General features: G+C 52.9%; 11 protein-coding genes across 11 annotated transcripts; 4 read left to right on the plus strand and 7 right to left on the minus strand.

The window, feature by feature from the left end:
- Positions 1 to 3: 3 nt before the first annotated feature.
- PG994_008170 (P450 monooxygenase) lies at positions 4 to 616 on the minus strand (the record flags this gene model as incomplete). The annotated part of the gene is made up of 2 exons (XM_066859579.1): positions 4 to 506; positions 538 to 616. The coding sequence occupies 2 exons, from the start codon at positions 614 to 616 to the stop codon at positions 4 to 6; spliced, it is 582 nt and encodes a 193-aa protein (XP_066715066.1).
- Positions 617 to 939: 323 nt separating this feature from the next.
- Positions 940 to 2,487, plus strand: PG994_008171 (uncharacterized protein; the record flags this gene model as incomplete). Its single annotated transcript, XM_066859580.1, has 3 exons — positions 940 to 1,168; positions 1,229 to 1,644; positions 2,029 to 2,487. The coding sequence occupies 3 exons, from the start codon at positions 940 to 942 to the stop codon at positions 2,485 to 2,487; spliced, it is 1,104 nt and encodes a 367-aa protein (XP_066715067.1).
- Positions 2,488 to 2,995: 508 nt separating this feature from the next.
- PG994_008172 (uncharacterized protein) lies at positions 2,996 to 4,518 on the minus strand (the record flags this gene model as incomplete). The annotated part of the gene is made up of 3 exons (XM_066859581.1): positions 2,996 to 3,175; positions 3,205 to 4,122; positions 4,177 to 4,518. The coding sequence occupies 3 exons, from the start codon at positions 4,516 to 4,518 to the stop codon at positions 2,996 to 2,998; spliced, it is 1,440 nt and encodes a 479-aa protein (XP_066715068.1).
- A 362-nt stretch (positions 4,519 to 4,880) lies between these two features.
- Positions 4,881 to 5,621, plus strand: PG994_008173 (uncharacterized protein; the record flags this gene model as incomplete). The annotated part of the gene is made up of 1 exon (XM_066859582.1): positions 4,881 to 5,621. One exon carries the CDS (start codon positions 4,881 to 4,883, stop codon positions 5,619 to 5,621), a length of 741 nt encoding a protein of 246 aa, XP_066715069.1.
- A 174-nt stretch (positions 5,622 to 5,795) lies between these two features.
- Positions 5,796 to 6,907, minus strand: PG994_008174 (uncharacterized protein; the record flags this gene model as incomplete). The annotated part of the gene is made up of 4 exons (XM_066859583.1): positions 5,796 to 6,119; positions 6,191 to 6,342; positions 6,398 to 6,499; positions 6,553 to 6,907. 4 exons carry the CDS (start codon positions 6,905 to 6,907, stop codon positions 5,796 to 5,798), a joined length of 933 nt encoding a protein of 310 aa, XP_066715070.1.
- A 1,005-nt stretch (positions 6,908 to 7,912) lies between these two features.
- Positions 7,913 to 9,629, plus strand: PG994_008175 (cytochrome P450; the record flags this gene model as incomplete). Its single annotated transcript, XM_066859584.1, has 6 exons — positions 7,913 to 8,038; positions 8,092 to 8,227; positions 8,307 to 8,450; positions 8,518 to 9,011; positions 9,124 to 9,143; positions 9,191 to 9,629. Coding segments are annotated over 6 exons (1,359 nt in total), but the record flags the coding sequence as incomplete, so codon positions are not given.
- A 529-nt stretch (positions 9,630 to 10,158) lies between these two features.
- Positions 10,159 to 11,840, plus strand: PG994_008176 (uncharacterized protein; the record flags this gene model as incomplete). The annotated part of the gene is made up of 8 exons (XM_066859585.1): positions 10,159 to 10,448; positions 10,509 to 10,635; positions 10,758 to 11,001; positions 11,045 to 11,219; positions 11,286 to 11,375; positions 11,441 to 11,474; positions 11,547 to 11,708; positions 11,799 to 11,840. The coding sequence occupies 8 exons, from the start codon at positions 10,159 to 10,161 to the stop codon at positions 11,838 to 11,840; spliced, it is 1,164 nt and encodes a 387-aa protein (XP_066715072.1).
- Positions 11,841 to 12,194: 354 nt separating this feature from the next.
- Positions 12,195 to 13,518, minus strand: PG994_008177 (uncharacterized protein; the record flags this gene model as incomplete). Its single annotated transcript, XM_066859586.1, has 5 exons — positions 12,195 to 12,336; positions 12,415 to 12,843; positions 12,914 to 13,026; positions 13,095 to 13,252; positions 13,278 to 13,518. The coding sequence occupies 5 exons, from the start codon at positions 13,516 to 13,518 to the stop codon at positions 12,195 to 12,197; spliced, it is 1,083 nt and encodes a 360-aa protein (XP_066715073.1).
- Positions 13,519 to 15,445: 1,927 nt separating this feature from the next.
- Positions 15,446 to 16,221, minus strand: PG994_008178 (uncharacterized protein; the record flags this gene model as incomplete). The annotated part of the gene is made up of 2 exons (XM_066859587.1): positions 15,446 to 15,658; positions 15,760 to 16,221. 2 exons carry the CDS (start codon positions 16,219 to 16,221, stop codon positions 15,446 to 15,448), a joined length of 675 nt encoding a protein of 224 aa, XP_066715074.1.
- Positions 16,222 to 18,325: 2,104 nt separating this feature from the next.
- On the minus strand, positions 18,326 to 18,826 carry PG994_008179 (HET-domain-containing protein; the record flags this gene model as incomplete). The annotated part of the gene is made up of 1 exon (XM_066859588.1): positions 18,326 to 18,826. The coding sequence occupies one exon, from the start codon at positions 18,824 to 18,826 to the stop codon at positions 18,326 to 18,328; it is 501 nt and encodes a 166-aa protein (XP_066715075.1).
- A 656-nt stretch (positions 18,827 to 19,482) lies between these two features.
- PG994_008180 (uncharacterized protein) lies at positions 19,483 to 20,064 on the minus strand (the record flags this gene model as incomplete). Its single annotated transcript, XM_066859589.1, has 4 exons — positions 19,483 to 19,558; positions 19,623 to 19,659; positions 19,741 to 19,990; positions 20,035 to 20,064. The coding sequence occupies 4 exons, from the start codon at positions 20,062 to 20,064 to the stop codon at positions 19,483 to 19,485; spliced, it is 393 nt and encodes a 130-aa protein (XP_066715076.1).
- Between the last annotated feature and the right edge of the window lie 594 nt (positions 20,065 to 20,658).

The following is a 20,658-nucleotide window of genomic DNA, read 5'->3' on the forward strand; positions in this document are numbered from 1 at the left end:
GCCTTAACCCTGGCCGCCATCGGCGGCCGAGAGCTGCGCGATCAGCTTGTCCACATTCGCCCGGACGGTGCCCTCGTACTCCTTGGTCGCCTTCTCCGCGAAGCAGGGGTTGAGGATCTTACGGTACTTGGCATGGTCGGCCGGGCTGTACGTCAAGAGGTCGAACCTGGCCCCGTGCGGCGTGAGAGAGGGGAACGACGTCGGGTCCCGCTCGATTTGCCGGCAGCGCTTCAGGCTGTAGATGTCCTTCCACGCCGCCTTGTCGATGAAGGAGACCTCGGAGGGGCCGATCCGCACGACCGGGCCGTATCGCTCGTGCAGGCGCCGCACTTCGCGGTGCATGTAGCCGGAGAACCAGTACTTGTACCAAGGGAGCCATGACACGGCGTTGAGCCAGGGGCCGGGGATCTTGCGCAAGGGGCTGACGAATTTGTTGTAGATTGCCGCAGCAACCCAGTAGGCCTGCGGCCTGTGAGCTCGGGAAGCTTGCAGTGAAGCGCTTGGGACTGTGAAGACTAGAAGAGGGATGATTTTCACTCACGATCAACAAAATGGCCCCAGCAGCCAATTGAGACGTGCTAGGCATTCGAAGCTCTGCCCACTCCGGTGTCATCATGGTGTCCGTAGTTATTTTTACCTCAAGAAACCTTAATCACAGAATTTCCTAAAGAAATGTATGCAATACTGCGTCGCAATCGTTGTCCTGTCCGATCTAGAGTCCCAGCATGCAATGCGAGCTGGCCGTAATAACTCAGGACGGCCGAAGTCCAGGGTCCGGGTTTTCTCAAAAGGGTCATGCCGGAACACCGGGGCCTGCCGCCGACAGGGGTTGCGGGCTCCACTTTGCAGGACCGTCCAGAACGATCGCACAAGATGCCATCTTCCATAGCATTGACGCAAGAACACCATCTGGCTTAGCGAGGTTGTTCACTATCCATCATGGAATCCCCAAGCTTCATGCGGCCGTCGATAACAGTCGGGGCCGCCCTTGCCGCTCTGTACGCCGCCTACGTCCTCGGTCTTGTGTTGTACCGCCTGTATTTCAGCCCTTTAGCCAAGTTTCCGGGTCCGAAGTTGGCCGCCGTTTCGAAATGGTACGAGTTCTACTACGACGTCGTATTGCGGGGCCAGTTCACCTTTCAAATCCAGCGTATGCACAAAAAATATGGTAGGTGCTAATGACCTGCTCTCTCGTGCGTGCCTTGCTGGCTAACACGGGATCACCAAGGCCCAATTGTTCGCATCAACCCGTTCGAGTTGCACATCCAGGACAGCAAGTACTGGGACGACCTCTACACCGGCCATAAAGAGTATGAGCGATATGCTTGGATGTCGGGCCGGTTCGGTGCCAACACTACGACGTCGTCCACCGTCGGAAGCCATCTACATGCCATCCGTCGAGCGCCCCTCAACCCCATGTTCTCCAAGCGGAGCATCACCAAGCTGGAGCCCCTGGTGCACGAAAAGGTCGAGCTTTTGAGCACGGGGCTCGCGGCTTACCACGGGACCGGTAGAGTGGTTTGCTTGAACGACGCCTTCAATGCCTTTGCGGGCGATGTCATAGCATCGTACTGCTTCGGCTTTTCATACGATCAGCTCAGGTCCCGGGACTTCCAGGTCAACTTCCATTCTGCGTACGAGGCCGTACGTCAGTTTTCGCATTTTGGATTGCAGTTCCCAGTGGCATTCATCGTGAGTCGAGCACAACAGCCACACCAGCAACCTTTATCACCTTTCGACTCACCATCTGCAGATATTGGGGTTGAGCCCGAGGGTCTTCCTTCAATCGTTAGCGCCCAACATTTACAGAATGATGGAATTGCAAAAGGTAAAATATCACCCCAGCAGTTTCATCCGTTCGATTTACTGACGGATCTGGTAGGACCTTCAAGCCAAGATTGCCAAGATTATCAGTGACCACGGAAAGACCCAGACGACAAGGAGCATCCGACCATATTCCATGAATTGCTTCGTAGCAATCTGCCACCACCAGAGAAAACAATACGCCGCTTGGGATCGGAAGCGCAGCAAATGATTGGGGCCGGTGTAGAAACGGTAGCCTGGGCTCTGACTACAACGGTCTTTCACCTCCTGGACTCCCCATCCTCATTGAATAAGCTGCGTACCGAGCTCTCGGAAGCCATTAGTGATCCTACGAAAATCCCCGACTCCTCGACCTTGGAGCAACTGCCGTATTTGGCTGCCTGCGTGAAAGAGGGCGTCCGAATCTCTACTGGGGTATCTGTCCGGCTCCCTCGCGTCTCGCCCACCAAGCCCATGCAGTACAAGGGCTGGGTGATCCCACCCGGCACACCAGTCTCGATGACGACACTTGATGTTCTCCGCGACGAGCAGATATTCCCGGACCCTGTCTGCTTCCATCCGGAACGATGGCTGGATAAACCGAAGACCGAAGATGGCGACAGCCTAAGCCGTTACTTTGTTCCTTTCGGCAAGGGGCCACGGATGTGCATTGGCATCAAGTGAGTTTTCATCAACCTACTGAGCACGGTGCAATGGCTGATAAGAGGCATCGCAGCTTGGCCTACGTCGAACTTCATCTAGCTCTCGCGATGCTCTTCAGACGCTTCACGTTCGAATTGCACGAGACTGATATTTCGGATGTTGAGATTGCGCATGACTTCATGGTACCCCAAGCAAAGCTGGACACGAAAGGGGTGCGGGTAAAAGTGACTTCAACGACTGCTTCGATATGAGGGCCTGGAAGGATAGAGTACTTCGTAGATATTATTATAAAACAATCTATAAATATATCCACCGTTTACCCTTTCATTTGTATTAATAATTGGATCTTTTGGCGTTTGAATTTGTGTCGGAGTCATTCCACCGGAAGTGGTCTCGAGCCGCCGAGCCGCATAGAACATTGATTTGCCCTTGCTGTTTGTTTTGGAGTATAATGGGCAACTCTGTTTGATCTAATGAGTTTCTATGATGTAGACTATATACATATATATATTGAACTACCTGAGTGGCATCAAAAGCTAAAGAAAAAGTCTGGATGTCGGTTACCGATCTCGTCTATGCTCAATGCCCGCAGCTTCTCGGAGTTCTCCGAATGCTGCTCGCGGCGTTTCTCCGCATTCAGCCACCGGAAATACAGCATCAGTAATACGGTCGAAGCTGCCGTGAACAGTGCGACAGCCAATGCCACCGTCTCCCCCGGTGGTATAGTGGGGGGTCTACAAAGGCTTGTTGGCCACCCAGGGAAACGAGATGGGCCATGATGTTGATTAAAGCCAGCGCACTCCCTCGGAAGGTGTAGCCCACGTTGACACTAGCCATCCACGCGAAGCAGATGGTGGCAGGGGCGTTAGCGCCCGCCGTAATCAGACAAGTCGCGATCAGCCGACCGGCGAGCTTCGTGGTGGTGAGGAGCACAATGTAGCCGACGGCGGTCACGAGACAGCAGCCGATAATCCAGATACCTCGCAGCCTAGACAGATCAGAGAGACGGCAGAGCACCAGGATGGCGGCAAACGAAACAGCATAGGGAATGGCACTCATCAGCTGCGCCTGGACGCCCTCATACCCGAGCCCAGCCATGATGGCCGGCAAGAAGTTGGCTGTCGAGCTCGAGCACAGCAGCAGGCCGCTCTGGATGGACGCAATGAACCAGAACTGGGGCTCCGCCAAGACGCGGAGTATCAGCCTGGGCACCACCTTGTTGTTGCCGGTGTTGTGCGCCAGGGCCGCCCGCTCCAGCAAGAGTGTCTTCTCGGCCGGGCTGAAGCCCCGGCGGATCGAGTTGGGCGTCGACGGGAGCAGGAGCAGGATGATGACCGACCAGCCCACCGGCAAGACGCCCTCGATCAGGAAGATCCAGCGCCAGGCCCGCCAGCCATTGCGCCCGTCGAGGTCCTTCTGGATGGCGTAGGCGAGCAGGCCGCTGAAGGTGCCGGCGAGGGCGTTGGTGGCGCTGAGGACCGAGGCGCGGGTCGCGAGCTCTTCGTATCGATACCAGAAGGACAGGTAGAGAACGGCGCCCTGGATCATGGATTCGGCCACCGCGATGAGGACGCGACACACGACGAGCGTGCCGTAGTTCTTGGCATAGGAAGCGCCGATGGTCAGGAGGCCCCACGAGACCATTGCGCCCGCAAACTGCATGTGTTAGGGGATTGAACATCGACTTGGGGATAGGTCTTGTGTGCATACCTGACGTTGAGGCCCCAGCTGTCTCAATAGCAGCGTAGCCGGGAGCTGGCCAACAACATATCCAACGAGAAACAAGCTGTTCACATTGGCAAACATCTTAGGCGTGAGGGAAAGGTCCTCGGCTAGCCCTGCCTGGTATGCATTGCCAATGTTTGACTGACCAATAACCGCCAAGAAGAAAATCGACACCAGGAGAGGCAAGATGAACAAGTCAAGTTTCCATTTTAGCAACCGTTCATTCGCGCCCGCCAGAGCACTGCTTTGCTCAGGGTCAGTGGCCAAGGGACAGTCGTGTACCTCCTGTCGGGCCGCCGGCTTGCCTTCGTCATCGTTGCTTGACATTATGGTGTGTTGAATCGAAAGGTATCCTGCAACGACATAGAATGCGATGAGGGGACCAGGAGAGTGGCAGCAAAAGACCATAGCTTTATGTATGGCACCCCAACAACTAAGGCGGCATTACCAATTCGGGCGCCGCCGTTGCTGACAACGAGGTCTAGCTCAATACGGCAATATGCGTAGCGCAACTGGCGACCACTCTCTTGTCGCAGACCCTTCCGAATCTGGAGACCACTTAATAATACGAGCGGAGAACGTATAGGCTTATGGTTGATGGTTTGCGACAAATGCCTTGCTCCTAACAACAGGTCGCAATAACCCCCCAACAGTTTAATACCAAGTCACTCATATTTCTTCCCACCATCATGACGGTCCAGCTTGTTGAGTTCGGTGAGCTATCTTGCTATACCACTAGCAAAGAAGAGGCGCAGTTCATCTACAAAGAGATTTTCGACGACCACTGCTACAACGTCCCGGGCCTCCCCGACGCACCCTTCATCGTCGACGCCGGGGCCAACATCGGCCTCTTCTCTCTCTACGCGAAGCAGAAGTACCCGGCCTGCACGATCCTCGCCTTCGAACCGGCGCCCGAGACCTACGGGCTCCTAACCCGCAACTTGGAGCTCAACCACGCCACCTCGGGCGTCCAGACGTTCCCGTGCGGGCTGGCGTCCCAGGCAGGCACCATGGCGCTGACGTACTTCCCCCACTTGCCCGGGAACTCGACCCTGGTCCCGGCGGAGAAGCGGAAGCTGTACGAAGAGGCGGTCAAGAAACGCGGCAGCGAGGCGGCCGATGCGCGGTTTGGGGGCGCGACGCAGGTGAACGTGAAGCTGGAGAGACTGTCGCGCTTCCTGGGCAACTGCCCTGGCCTCCAACGCATCGACTTGCTCAAGGTTGACGTCGAAGGGGCGGAGCTGGAGGTGCTCAAAGGGCTCGACGATGCCCATTGGGCTTTGGTTCGCAACGTCATGGTGGAGACGTGGGAGCCTTCGGGGTATTCGACCCCAGATCGAGCAGTTGTTGGAGTCCAAGGGGTTTACCGTCACTCATCAAGATGCCGAGTGGGCTCCTGCGCAGTTCTACATGATCACTGCTCATCGTGATTGAAACATAGCATTCAAAAAGGTTGAGAGGGATTGTCAAGGACCAAAAAGCTTTCTGTGATAGTATAGGTACTTACACACGTGAGCTGTGTCATTGCTATAAAGACCTTGTACAGTTGATTCTATCGCAATAATTTACTCCATTACTCCACGTCCCAAATTCAATAGTTCTGTCTAAACTTTGAGCATCTCAAACAAGGTCCGAAGTGGCCTGTTTTCAACTCCGGTCACCTCTTCAATGCGGCTAATCTCAATACCAATCTCCTGGTCTATCCTACGCAGGGCGGCGACTGTGAAGTCCAAGCTGCCCGTCCCTTTCAGGATACTCAGCACTAGATGTTTCTGTGCCAATGACATGCCGCCGGCGATGTGACGCTGCGCAAGTATGTGACGAAGCACGTGCGAATCCGTCTCGGTCGCGTGTTCCAAGGCGTGGACGAGGGTGAGGCTGAATTTGCCCTCGTCCAGGTCCTCGCAGAAACCCTTCTGATCCGTGTACTATAAATGGACATGTTAGTTGTTGCAACTCTGCTTAAGAGGTAGTTATATTCAAGTGAGCTAGTACTTACCTCGGCTGATGTGAGGTTCATGTAGTCGTCGCGGATCTGGAAGTACCTCCCCAGTAACACGACTAACCGGGTGAGATCTGGGGCTTCTGTTGGACCGACTTCACTCTTGGCAGCCATTAGACGTACAAGCAGACTGAACAGGGCTCCAGTTTCTGTGAAGCCAAGGGTCAGCTGGTATGGGATTTTCGTCAGTAGTGCAACACATACTGTAGTCAACCATGATCATATACTGCTCGATGCTTGGTCGTGTGGTGTTGAAAGTCCAAAACAGATCGTATCCTTGTCCAAGGTACAGCCTGTCCATCTCCTCTACTGCATCATGAGTGACGGGCGTTTACGGTGAAAACAACAGCGAAGCTTACCGGCGAATATACCGATGCATTGCGCATCCCCCAGTTTCAGCACCTCCACCATGGCTGTATTGATCTGATAACCGGCCGAGTTGATGGCCTGCGGGGTTCCGAACACCATGTGCGTTGCAGGTCTCCCTCGTCGAGAGATCGATCCATCTTCCACATCGTCAAGTATGAGTGATGAATTGTGCAACAGGCTGATGACCTTTCGTATCTGGCCCAAGCTGCCTTCCGTGGCTTGGAGCCAAATGTTTAAGGCATGGGCGGCCTTGTCGCGTATCTTCTTGCCAGGCATTGACTCGACATATAGAGCCGGTGCTCGAACAACCTGCGGCAAAGGACTGTCAGACCACGAGAGAGACATTGCAAAGTGGCTACTAGGGACTTACCGTACTCGGGAGGCCTATAGACTCTCGTGCAAATACGGAGTCGACCCTTTCCCTTCGGACACCCTCCGGTTCGAGTTCGAGTATCTCCTGCGCCTGCACGTTGCCTTGTTCAACAGAACGGGGTCCTGTTCCATTACTGCAACTCGCTTGCTCATTCGCAAACCTTTCCCGGTACTGCTGACCGAAGATTGTGACCCCGACAGCCTACGGCTTGGGGTTGGACTGCCAGAACTCGAGGCGCTTGCCGTTCCCATTATGTCCGTCTCATTCATGTACTGTAGCCCCTTTTCGTCCTCTCGAGTATAGCCATTCCCGTCGTCTTCCGGGTGACTGAGGACACAATTAACAGTGGCCAATGTGGATTTATCGTACATACTCCCGTCTAAGCTTGGCTCTGCAGCAGGGATACAATCTGTGTCAGTAACGTGGTGGGGCTCGTCATTTCCGGCATCGCTGCTGGCCGTGACGTATGGGGAAACGTAGTAGAGTCCATGGTCGAGCTTTTGGATCTAACTCACGTACAGATTTGGTGTCCTGTAGGACAAATCTAAATATTCGACTCATGGATTTCTATTATATCGCTAAGCGTATCGGATCTGCAACTTCGGGCCGGTAGCGGACCATTGACTCGGGGCTTCTGGAAGCGGCAGCCCCGGACGCTAGTCAAAAATAAACCACAGGTCCGGCTTATTATAGTCAAGATATGGGCTTTGATTGACAGTTGTCTTTCAACTCCCCGACGAATGTTGGCCCATACGAGCCAGTCTGATTTTACCTCATACTATCCAGCCTCAGCACCCTGTAGTGGTGGAACACATCATGGCCCAGAACGCATCTTTCCTTGGCCATGTTGGCATCACAAATAAACATTTAGAACCGCTTCTTGAATCACCAATCGCTGACTATCTGCCGGAGCTCGGTCTTTGGCAAGGCGCTGTCCTATTTTTGTGCCTCTTCTGGGATACTCGTCCCTGTCAGTTCACCGCAGGATTAAGGTCTTGGGCGCTCCTGTTCATGGTTATTGGTCCTGGCTGGAGCCGACGTGGCTTTTGCAACTTCGATATGCCAAGGACGCACACAAAATCATTGCCGACGGTTACCAAAAAGTGAGTGTTGGAGTGTCGTTACATCGGCCGCCAAGTTACTGAACAAGCGGCAGTACAATGCGAAAGGCAAGCCTTTCGTACTGCGTCGCCAGGACCTCGACGTCACGATCCTTCCCAACAAGTACATCTCTGAGTTGAGGACGATCCCCAACGCGAAGCTTAGTCGCGGGAAAGCGAATTTCATGGTTCGTAAATCACCACCCAGCCGGTATTTGGACACCGTGATGGACATGAACTGACCTGTGCTACTCAGGAATGGGGTGACCAGTGGGCAATGAATACTATGTGGAGTCACTGGAAATGGCTATCAAGGCCATCTCGGAGAACCGCAATGGCCAGCAAGGCATTTACCTGGAGGCAATGAGAAGAGAGTTTGACTACGCCATGAAGGTCGAGATGCCAGCAGCAGATGGTGAGCATGACTTTAGCAGCTACCAGACATCTCGAAAAAGTTATCATACTGATATGCACGTTGGCAGATTGGACCGAGGTTGACATCCAGAAGATCATCCAAATACTCCTGGAACGCATTGTGGGCAAGATGATCGTTGGAAAAGAGGCATGCCGCAGTCCCGAATGGATGGACCTGGCCGAACACTTTACGGAAGACTTTGTGGCGGCCTCCATCATCATGCGGCTCGCGCCCAAATGGATGCACCCTCTTCTCACGAACGTGATCCCCCAGAGATGGAGACTCCGGAGACGCCTAGCGGGAGCGGCCAAGATCACCGACCGCTGCATCACCCGGCACGAAGAGGCCAAGAAGCGGAAGGCCCAAGGTCTCGAGGTTGACCAAGAAGATAACATGCTGGCCTGGATGCTGGACAATGCCCCCGACAAAGAGTACGTGCTGAAGAACTTGCCCACGCTCGTCTTGGTCATTCTCGTGCCTGCAGCTCACACCACGGCCATGGCCATCTCCAACCTTCTCTTCGATTTGTGCCAGCATCCTGATTGGTTTGAAACGCTCCGGGTGAGATTCTCAGCGTCACCAAAGAGGTCGGCCCTATCGGTGAGCGCTACCAGGTGAAGGATTGGGTGTCCAAGTTGGAGCTACTTGATAGTTTTTTCAATGAGAGTCAAAGGCTGAGCCAGCCTCTATCCAGTAAGTCGGTTTACGATATTGACAACAACTTTTTTTTTCTGGCATAGAGCTGACGTCCGAGTAGTCACGCCGAACCGCTACGCGTTGGAAGATTTCACCATGAAGGACGGGCTGCAGATCCCCGAAGGCGCGCTGCTCGGCTGGGTCAGCATCCACAACCAGATCGACCCCGCGATCACGCCACGCCCGGACGCGTTCGACCCCATGCGGAGCTACCGGAAGCGCCAGGCCTCGGCCGTGGAGGCGGCCAAGCACCTGGCTGGCCAGCCCAGCCTCGAGAACCTGAGCTTCGGCTTCGGGAGCCAGGCGTGCCCGGGCAGGAACATCGCTGTCAGCGTACTCAAGATGGTGGTCTCCCGGCTGCTGGCCGACTACGAGTTCCGGTTCGGCGACCACCAGGCCAAGCCGAGCAACATCCACTTGCTCGAGTTCATCATTCCCGACCCCAAGGCGAAGCTCATGATGAGAAAGCTGAAAGCGGCCTAGAGGGAGATGGAGAACCGGATAAGGGCAGATGTAGAAGTCATAGTCTATGATTATGTCGCGCTTCACTGACGATGTTTTGTTCCAATGCTAGGCGGTGCGGCGCACGCCGATACGGGAAAGGGGGGGGGGGGTGTCCAGGCTCCTGCTGTGTTTTGATTAGATTAATAAATTGCACTCAGTTTGATTTACCAATAAACATTCACCACTGCCAAAAATCATTATTGAAGCTATGGACTTATTTTGAATACTACACGCGACTTGACTCTTCCACGGTTCAATTGTGTGCAACGCAGCATGTCATATTCTATGAGGTCGTGTCGGGCGATGCAAGCTTGGCCTATTGTCGACCATACCGGGGTTTTACTGTATTAACAGAAGTCCCGATACTGTGTCCAACCAATGAGGTTGTGTGAATCCCACAACCCCGTTGGGGGTCCGCAACAGGGGTGGTTGGCGCTAAACAAGGAATCGCCAGATTGGGAATTCCTCAAGTCACGTGTAAAAGTATAATAACACGAACGTCCTCGACATGCAACATGGCATGATACTACAAGGTCCTACAGAGATTGCTATGTTCTCGCCAATTCACCTCGCCTTTGACTTGGCCATTTACATTTTGTATATACTACTCTCAAGCAAAATGTCGGTTTCCGGAGCCATCTCGTTCATCTACAACGCCCTCCCGCTTGGGCGGCCGCAAGCGTCCAAGACCAGGGCGTTGTATACTCCAGACCTTTTCGCAGGCATCTTGTCCGGAGAGCCCGAGAGAAACCCGCACGAGACTGCTGTCGGACCTAGATCAGAAGCATGGACAAAGGAGTAAGTAGGCCAGGGGCATGATCCCCCCGCGTCGTCGCAGCTCGCTAACAGCCGGGCCAGGCTCGTCAAGATGGATGCGCGGACAGCCAAGATCCTGACCAAAGCCAATTTTGCCTACCTTATCAGTTTGGCGGCTCCTGAAGCGGACGAAGACGCCTTCCGTATGGCCGTTGACTGGTGCATCTGGGTGAGTAGCAACAGGCCAGCCAAGTTTCTCAAACACAGCTGACCAAAGCCACCTGAAGGCCTTTGTCTTTGACGACCGTAAGTCCCTCATGTCCTGTGGTATTAAATTCGATCTGACAATAGCAAGAATTTGACGAGGGCTCCATGAAGGACAAGACTATCGAGGCAGCCAGGGAAATGATCGATATGTTGGCAACTCAAGACGATACGCACCCTCCCGTGGAACCGAAAAGACACCCGTTGCAGTATATGTTCCAGTCCGTCTGGCATCGATTCCAAAAAGTGAACAACCCCTTCCGATATAGCATACATAAAATACTTAATTTGACTAACCTCGTTCTTCGTCTCCAGAGAAATCCATCGCCAGGTAAAGTAGTCAGCATCCGTGCGCAGCAGTATGATACTAATAGAAGAGAACACAGGGCTTGAGCAGCGATGGAAGTTTACGCACAAAAAGTGTTTGTTCGCTATCCTCAAACAAGTTGATGCAACGCAGAGGAAAATCGTGCTTGACGCCGACCTGGAAGACTACATGGAGACTCGAAGGCATTCCATCGGCGCCTATTGTCTGTTTCAAGTCGTGGAGTAAGCATGGACCATTCATAAGCTTTGGTGTACGTCGTGCCGTTTTTCTAACAAAACACTTGGCAGATGGGCGCATGGCATCAGGGCACGACAGGAAGCAATGGAACACCCCTCGGTACTTACATGCGAGCGCGCGGCAGCGGACCTTACATGGCTGTGTGTAGCCCCACTTGTGACCTCCCGCGAATGTGGAACTACTGCTGATAGACGTGAACATCTAGCGTCAATGATGTCCTGTCGTACAAGAAGGATCTCGTAAGTCTTCTCCCATCCAATATAGCCGTGGCGAAACTCTTAATGATGTTGACTAATACCAAAAACCAATAGGCCTTCGGGGTCCAACATAACCTCATGTGCCTGCTGATCCGGCAGGGACATTCAGAGCAAGAGGCAATGAACAAGACCGGCGAGCTAATGGAGAATTGCCAGAGAGACTGGGACGACGCCGTTGCCGAGCTGCCGTTCTGGGACACAGAGACAGACAGGGAGGTACGCAGATATATCGATGCTTGTCGGGACGTCACCCGAGCGAACCTACATTGGAGTTTCAAGAGTGGTCGGTACTTGAACGCTGAACAGGGGAAGAAGGTGCGAGAGACGAGAATCATGGATCTTCCGTAGGCTTGTTGTGGTAGTTCAGCAGTTATCAATGGGTGAAAGAATTAGTATGAGAATATGATGACCATGTGCTTGCCTCCGGCAGAGATGATTCCAAGATTATCAACTTTGCCTCCCAGAACATGTAGCACATACATATTCAGGTTAAGAGTACTTTCGATTAAGTTGTTTCCGAGTGATTAGTAGTGTCGTATGTTACTGTCAATCCACTCCTTCAAATCAAGGCTCGGTCAAGCATCCCAGACTCGACAATGTCTATGTTTTTACAACTTAACATATGTCGTAGCAGAGGCAAAAGTTGGTCTATTGGCAGCCTAAAGCGTATTCTTTATATTCAGATACCAATCAAGGATGTATCTAATCATCTTCCAGTCCCAAAGCTTGTCTTCTAGTGGTGGCCTTTTCATCAAAGTATGGTTCCTCAGCGAGCGTGGTGACCCTTGTCCCATGTCTCTCGGACGCATTCTCATAGTCCCAGCTTGCCGTATGGAGTGTGCATCTGTACAAGCTAATCAGCTATTTGATGGGAATTTACGTGGCCGTTTGCGTGTGTCATGTAGTGAAAAGAAAAACTCACCGGTTGTCCCAAATGGCGGAAGTCCCCGGTGTGAACTTGAACCGGCATTGGATATCCACGTTGTTTTCGTACACGTCTTTCAGATAGCCCAGGATCAAGTCGCTCTCCTTCCGGTCCAGCCCGACGATGTGCGAGACCCAGCCGTCGGCGATGTACAGGCTCTTCCACCCCGTCACGGGATGGACCCGCACGATGGGGTGGGCCCGGGTGACGGAGTGGACGCGGCCCGCGCTCGGGTCGTCGCGGTCGGTGTACTTTTCCTTGGACAAGAAGACGGCCTGCTTCCCGTCCAGGAAGCGCCGGAAGTCGGGCGAGAGCTTCGAGTATGCCGCGTAGCCGCTCGCCCACAGTAGGTCGCCGCCCACGTCGGGGACGGCGTCTTTGTGGAGGTGGGTGTAGCCCGGCGGGTGGCGCTCATGCACCATGTCACTAGGAGACGATGCTGGATTAGTCACGAGGCTTATCCGGTGCTTTCATGATAAAGGTGGTGGTAACATACGTGTGGAAGCCTTGAAACGGCTGACGGTAAGTGGGCTTACGAATGGTTTTGGCGAAGAAATCCGTCCAGATGGTTGTGATGTCTGGATGACCTGGCACATACGGGCCTTGTGGCTAACCAGGCATATCCAGTCAGCATATCACCAAACTGAATCCCCAAGAAATACTAGGAAGGGACATACGTAAAGTTCGCCCCAATACCTGCCAAGGGCCTCTTGTTCCTGGGGAGCAAGGTCTTGGTCCCTTAGGAAGACTACTCCACGCTCAGCGACGAGACGGGCTAATTCATCTCTCTGCTGATCGTTGAGATCCCTGAGCTGAAGACCGACGATCTCGGTTCCTATGTGGCTCGTCAGGTGATTGACCGCCGTGGCCGCCCCCGAAAAGCGCTTTCTTTCCGGGGTCGGCCCGTAGGCCGGCATCATGGTAGGGATGGGCCTCGTCCCCTTTGGCTTTGGCGTCCTGGAGATATTCGAAGTCGGACGGAAGCAGTGGGTAGCCACCACTGAGGTCTATGCCCGCTGCTTCGAAGCGCCGACGCGTCGACGCTGGGATGGGCACAGCCTGCCGAGCCGTCGGTTTGTCGAGATCTATCTGCGAGCCCATGATGACAACAAGAAATTTGAGAAGTACATGGAATAGCCTTCCTCGAAAACCAAGAATGAGAGTGTAACAGTGGTCGGCGGCTTCCTAGAGTCAATTGTTACTACTTGGAAGAATGAGGTCCTGTGGGCGCAACTTTTGATTGGCTTTTGGGCCGACGATGAAGTCTATACCAAAACGGGGTCTTCCAACGTTCCCAAATAGGATAAATAATGGACTTTCCATTTTCAGTAATCCAGAAAACACCGTATTACATAATCAGCAACACATAATACAACCACAACAGGAGATTCCGCTTCCTTGGCTTCTGTCCGGGATAAAGTACCCACTGACAACTCATTGTTGCAATTGCAGTTGGAAACGCGACTAGGCCGTTCTCGGAAGCTGGGGGCCAAGATGGATAGAATTCATTTACCCTTACTCCTCATTGGCGCATAGTATTGGCGACTCAGGCCATGGACAGTCAATATCGTAGTAGTATAATGGCGCTATCAATACGCTATTGATGTTCAAGTTCATGTTAGACATATTATGGGCCAGCACTGACCGTCTCAGCATTGATTCGGTGATGCCCGTTTTGGATCCTTGCGGGTTACCATAATGTTGATTGACATGTCACAAAACTGTGGCCACGAGAGCCGAGAGCTATCGTATTCCTGCGCGAGTCTCCGAGCTATAAAAGGCCAAGGCCTGCTCCATGAAATGAGGGTATCACATTCCAGGACACATTGATGAAGCCGAGGATCCCGTGTCGGTTCCAGTCCTTTTGAAGTCCGAGAGAGTATCGCGACATCCTTAGACTATAAAGGCCATGCATCCTGCTACCGATGTTGTGATGTTCTGCCTTGCTCATCAGGCAATCCATAATACACAATAGACCTCTCTACCTAGTCTTTTCCAATATTAATTAAATTTAGAAAAGTTTATATTATGATAACAGAAGGTAAACATTTAGAGAACAAGACAGGGCCCCCCAGCATCGACAAGGGCCATCACCCACACAGTGCAGGCGCAGCCGAAAACGGGTATTCTTCTCCCCACTTGCACTTTTTGCTTTCCTCAATGTCGGGACTCAGTTATAACAGGCCGTCTCGAAGGCAGGTTTTCAAAGAACCGGTTTTTAGTTTTTTGAATATATCAGGCTTGGCGGTTGATTTAAACCCCCAAAAACCAGGGTAAAAACCAGGCCCAGTTTTTATACTATTCTTAGTATATATTTTCTATCGATAGCCTATCGATATCAGCCGGAAGTCCGGCCCGAGACTTGCCGATATTCCGGTGGCCCCGATGGTCGGGGAAAAGGGGCTGAAATTCTCCTTCTCCCTCTTTTCCAGCTCTCTTCCAGCCCCCTTCCCAGCCAAGCTAGGAGGCTTGGCGCACGTGACCAAAAAACCTGATTTATTGGTTTAAACTGGTTTATTCTGATTTCAAAAAACTTGGTTTAAACTCAAAAACCTGGGTTTTACCCTGCTCTAGCCGTCTCAACTCATCGCGGTTATCGCAGGGATTGGTACCAGGAGAGTGGCTCGGAGCGATCTAGCCGCCAAAAGTTCATCTCATCACTTAGTAATGGGACTTGGCTATAGCATAGGTTTAGTGCGTTATGGAATAAGGCAAGGATCGAAGATGTTAATAGTATTTCCATTTAATTATATACTACGGAGAATGTCAGACATTTGAACGAGCGACGTCGACAAAAGACACTCAACCATTGCGAGCGATCAACATAAGCAGGGCCCGTCTCCTGTTACTTCTCTTTCGTTTTCCATTACTCCTACTTCTCCCAAGTCTCAATTTCAGACATGCAGTCCCGTTATTCTCTTTTCAAAAGTATCAACGCAGTGAGGCCTCCTCACGATCAGCACCATCAATAGGTCATTCGCGGGGGCATTCACGTCGAAGAGATAGGAGAGGTCTCCTTATGGTTGACTTAGTCGACCCAGCCCTGGAGACGCTGGGCGATGTCGCTGACATAGGAGGCAGTAGCGCCGAGGCCGTCGCTGAGGTCGTTCTGGTTGACGGAGCCCGAGTTGTACTCGCGCAGGGCCGGGTAAATGGACTCCTCGCTCCACTTGTCGCCAAAGTCCTGCAGGTTGGCCTTGAAGTGGTTGGTGCCGCCGTTGACCATGCCGGAGATTTGGTCCTGCACAGTGGTCAGCAAAAAGCACGAACATATATAGCCCATTCTAGTTTCAGACGTGGGAAGGATTAAACAGCTCAAGGCGTCTTTCTATCATTACTTACCTGGCTCAGGGCGGTCTGGCCGGGGTAGCCCGGGCAGTTGCTGCACTGCATGATGCCGGCGGTGGGGATCCCCTCGCCCGGGCTGAACGTGGTGATGACGCCGACGTAGCCGTGCGACTCCTGCATGATGATGCCGAGGATGACGCGCTCGTCGACGCCGATGCTGGACGCGGCGTTGCGGATGGCCACGTTGATGCGGCCGACGTCGTCCCAGGTGCTGCCCGTTGACTTTATCGAGTTCTTGTTGGCCTCGAACATCTGGTCGAAGGTGAGCCACGTGCTCATCTTCGGGAAGTTCTGCCACGGGCCCGAGATCCACTGCGGGCCCGACTGGACCGAGACGGTCGCGTTTAGGGGCGCGAAGTCGGTGGCGCGCTGCTGGCTTGCGACCGCGACGGGGGAGCCGGTGCTGAGCGAGAGCAGGCTGGCGGTGGCCAGGGCGAAGAGGTTGAGGGCGACCATTTTGGGGGAGTGGGAGGAAGTGATGGATGGAAAATAGAGGTTAATATTGGAAAAGACTAGGTAGAGAGGTCTATGTGTGTTGTGGATTGCCTGATGAGCAAGACAGAACATCACAACATCGGTAGCAGGATACATGGCCTTTATAGTCTAAGGATGTCACGATACTCTCTCATGGTCAGCAGTCCTAGGCATATCTGTTGAGAGATGCTCTGAGTAAGGCCCTATTGCAGGTGACCTTCCGGAACGGATGGGCAACCATCATCCTCGAAGCGAACATCCCCAGCGCCATATTCTAGATCTAAGTGTTTCGTAGAAAATGTGCCTCGTTACGTAGTCATCTCGGCTCAATTTGTTGAGCCTGGTCTTCCGACTCTGGTAGGTCGAACGTCCAAGCACGCAGCCTCACAATAGTTACTCAGCGTTCATACAGTGGGTAACAGTATGTGTCGATGCAACCACACCATCGACGTACAGGCCTTTCGTCCAACACTTGCCGGGCTTAGAATACCCCTCGTAATAAGCCATTGTATGTAATGGCAGGTCCTCGGCCAAGCTCGGGATCTGACGATGAGAGGGTCTGGGATCAGTAAATAGATACCATTAGCAGCACGGTGATTGGTAGCCTCGTCGTTCGACCACCTAAGCCGGGTACGCTTGACCTAATAAAGATGGTGGTAGCTTCTACACCAGAAGGATCCAGCTTCCTGGAAACCAGAGAGAACATACGTTCGTCTCAATGGCGCCACTCCTACACCAATCTATAGATGCAGGTGATCGCATCATGTCTCACATAATCCCAGCGAGTAACAAACCACGGCAAATATAGGGCTCAGGGGTAACTTACGGTACTTGCATGGAGCTGCAGGAAGCCCAGGCCTAATCGGTCGAAGTTACGTGACCATTGCCTCACATGAATGGCCGTATTGGCCAGGGGTTTCGGCGTCAGCTTTCCATTCTGCGTAAGCCGAGCCACCGATATCACCAAAACGTGAGCCTCAGCTGCCTGCCTGAGTCAGCACCCGCTGGAACTCCAGAATGGACCGAAAGGCGATTACTCAAGGTCAGTAAGACAGGTCACTGATGGCGGCCAATAGGAAAAGCCGGTATGCAACGTGAGATGGGGCGATTTCTCCGACTTGGCTCGACCTCTTCTGCTTGCAACCCTCCTTCAGAGTCGAAGCTATCGAATTTTTTGCGGATCCTACATGTATTTGCCCCTCCCAAGTAGAAGTCTGCGGCACTGCAGTAATTCTTTACTTTCAATTGGCACTGCTTCAACAGCAGGTCCTTAGTCAGGTGATGATGTGAGCAGCCATAAAGATAATCGTGGGGTTACATCGAGGTGATAACCCCAACCAGGGGAGGGGCAGTAAAACATCCTGAAAAGGGCAAGGCCTGTACCATCAAGGGGAAGAAATTCCATAGCTCGTTTGCCAATATTGCACTTTCCTACATATCGGACATAGTCAAGCCATGCTTTACGACGGTCACTCGACTCAGAATCGTGTGACGCGCGTAGAAGGGGCAGATAACATGCTGCATGCACATACGAAAGAAGAAGAAAAGGGCAAAAAAATCCCGATATGAGCAATTATTGTTATGGAACGTTGCCGAATCCTTCCCGGTTACCTTCCAATACGGGATGAGAGGATCCAGCATCAGTCAGCATCAGCGACCACAATGGGTAGCAGAATGCGACCTGGCGCGCTTACTACATGACCCGCTTCACGCGCAACGATTCCCGAACCAGGCTAGGCATCATCATCGGCCTTACTGAGAATGTTGCACTCATGATAAGCGCTATATAATACCCGTAGTCGTCATAGCCGCCATCGCCTACTCACACGCATCGGCACACCCGAATATGCGCGCTCAACGGGCTTGGGCTCGGGCTCCGCTCTCCTCCCATAAGGTATAACGCAGTCTTACTCCATCTTCAGGTACCTCTTTCCCTGTAATATCACCCATTCTGAAGTCCGCTGGCTATAGGGTTGCGGATGAGCTGGCGTTGCTGGTTTCCATCTACCAGAAGGACGCAATTGCTTTCCACATGTTGTCTGTTAACCTTCTCTATGTGGATGTAACGATGGGGGCGCTCGGTTTCTCAGGGAACCCTTACCTTCTTCCTGAGAACCAAATAATTGACGAGAACGCGCATCGGGGAGACGCGCAGCTTGCAGAAATGCCCGCGGACCTTGATCGCGAATGGCAGGGCCTTCTGGATCTTTTCGTGTGAGATCAGGTCGATACCCCAGCCCCGTGCGCACCAACAGCCGTCTGCACGTGCCGGGAAACAACAAGGCTCCGTGTAGTTCACGCGCATAAGAGTAACTGGTCCTAGCAGCGCCATCCAGAACCACGACAGGGCTCTCTCGACCGGTTGCCGCACTCCTGACTGTCGGTCCAGTCTGTGTGGCTTTCGAAGCCGGGATTTCCCTTCGAGCACGCCGCTACTCCACATGAGGCTGTAAGCCATGTCGGGCTCCCACAGGCCGGCAAGATATCGAGGCTTTTCAGAGCCTCGAGACCGGGCCAGGGCGATTTCGAACCTCGTGGCGATGCCCACCAGAGCTGCGAAGCAGTCAACGAGATCAAAGACTTTCATCACCGATTACGTGTCAGCCAGCTTGTACCACTCCACCAGTGTCGCCAGAAAGTAAAAGTTGATTTGGGTATTTTCCCAATTGTCGCTCTATTGGCTTCTCGTCGAGAATACTCTGTTTTCCTCCACCAACACACCGAGGTTGTACCACGTGTGCTTCAACTCGTCGGATCCCTGCACGGCGCAGTTCTCACAGAGAACGCCTTCTCTGCATTTGAACGAGAGCTGTTCGGTCCCGTACGTGCCGGTTCATCGACTCAAAATATTCTGGAAACACCAAGCGCGCTGGCTCGTGGGACCCACAGTATGAGCCCGTTCTACTCCGAACCAGCAAGTCGGCGGCCCGGTTCCGCCGGGCGAACTACGCGGTCGGTTTTCCCAGTCGGTATTGCCGTCCTGGATTATACACACGGCATCGATCCAGATGAATCAATTACCCAGATCGCGCGCAATCTGGATCGCCTCGCGATGCGTTAGAGTCATGTGTGATTGGTCTATATCTGTCTTCATGTCCTCCAGAAAGGCGGTTTTGAGCTTCAGTTTGTGTATGCTCTCGTTATTTCTCTTCTCACCCCAACAATAGGAAAGCGCCACGTAACGACCCAATTCCCCTTTGGCAGGCTCTATGTGCTTAAGACTCGATGCTTCGGCAATGTCGACTAGCCTTGAGGGCAACGGCCTTGCCTCCCGGCTTCCGCACCTTTCAGGTTTAGGACAGCACTCGTCAAGCCACAGCTGGATTTGTGAAATGCTATGGTCATTTCGTTCTTCTAGCTGGGGATCGAGGCACTTGACTTACAAGAAGCGCGAAAGGGTGTGGTCCGCGGCGGGGTTACCTAGCCCAGAACGATAAGAACAATTAATATTTACTATCAGATCAAGCAAAGGCCTATGAATCCAGTTTAGTCTTGACTTACCTGGCAGATCAAAAAGGTCCAGCTGGCCGACGTTCTCAGAAAGCCTCGTCCAATATGGCTGAGCTATACCGATGCTGATGCCATTTCCTTCGTGCTGCTGGAGAACCAGGACGTGTCCACGGGGCCAATTTCTCAGAAGTTTGCAAATGTCCGCCTCGCAGGTTTTCTGTTGAACTCTGGCCAGAGCAGACAGCAGAGTGGGCACTGCGCCGAGGCTCGGGACTCGGCGCACCCCTTCAGCTCCAGAAGGCTGCGATGGTGATGTGTTATGCGCTGCTCTTCGTTCTTGCTTACCTTGTCAAAATCCAGAATAATGTCCTCCATCTTGAAGCCTTGACAGATTTAACTAATAGTGCTGGTATCTTTAGGTATAGAACTAGGACACCGTAGCTATAATGGGCTTGGTACTTGGCAATATTCTGTCCCGCAGGTTGGAAAAAATTTAATATGCAGCCTGCTCGAATCGCGTTCTGAAAAGTAAGCGCTGCCTGAAAGTCAAGGGTGCCTAAAGTACTATGCATGTCGGTACTGCTCTGTATCACGTGCGGGGTAACGTACTTCAGGAAATACCCCTATATTTGCTGACCCTGCTATCCTACCTTCAGCACTAGTAGGTGAAAGGTGGGAGTGCCGGGGCTCAGAATTACTCACGCATCAATTTCCGAGTCCCCCGAGCAGATGCTTGAGGTTTTCGGCCGTGCCCAGCTGGAGTGGCACAAGCCTCTCGGTCGCAGGTTGTCGTCATAAGACGACCCGATCCCATTTTGCTTTTCTTTTGTGGAGGGGTAGCTGGCAACAGGTGCCGGTGTCGCCACGTATCCTTCCATCTCTGTTCGTGTTTGCAACAGCGCAGTCGTGTGTTCTGACACCGAAGAGCCACGAAATGGACGCCAACAGATGCAAATTTTGTGTCCATTT

This window comes from Apiospora phragmitis (genome assembly GCF_038363925.1).
Source record: "Apiospora phragmitis strain CBS 135458 chromosome Unknown utg000007l:2111988.0-4706623.0:1.0-2598199.0, whole genome shotgun sequence".
Lineage (NCBI taxonomy): Eukaryota > Fungi > Ascomycota > Sordariomycetes > Amphisphaeriales > Apiosporaceae > Apiospora > Apiospora phragmitis.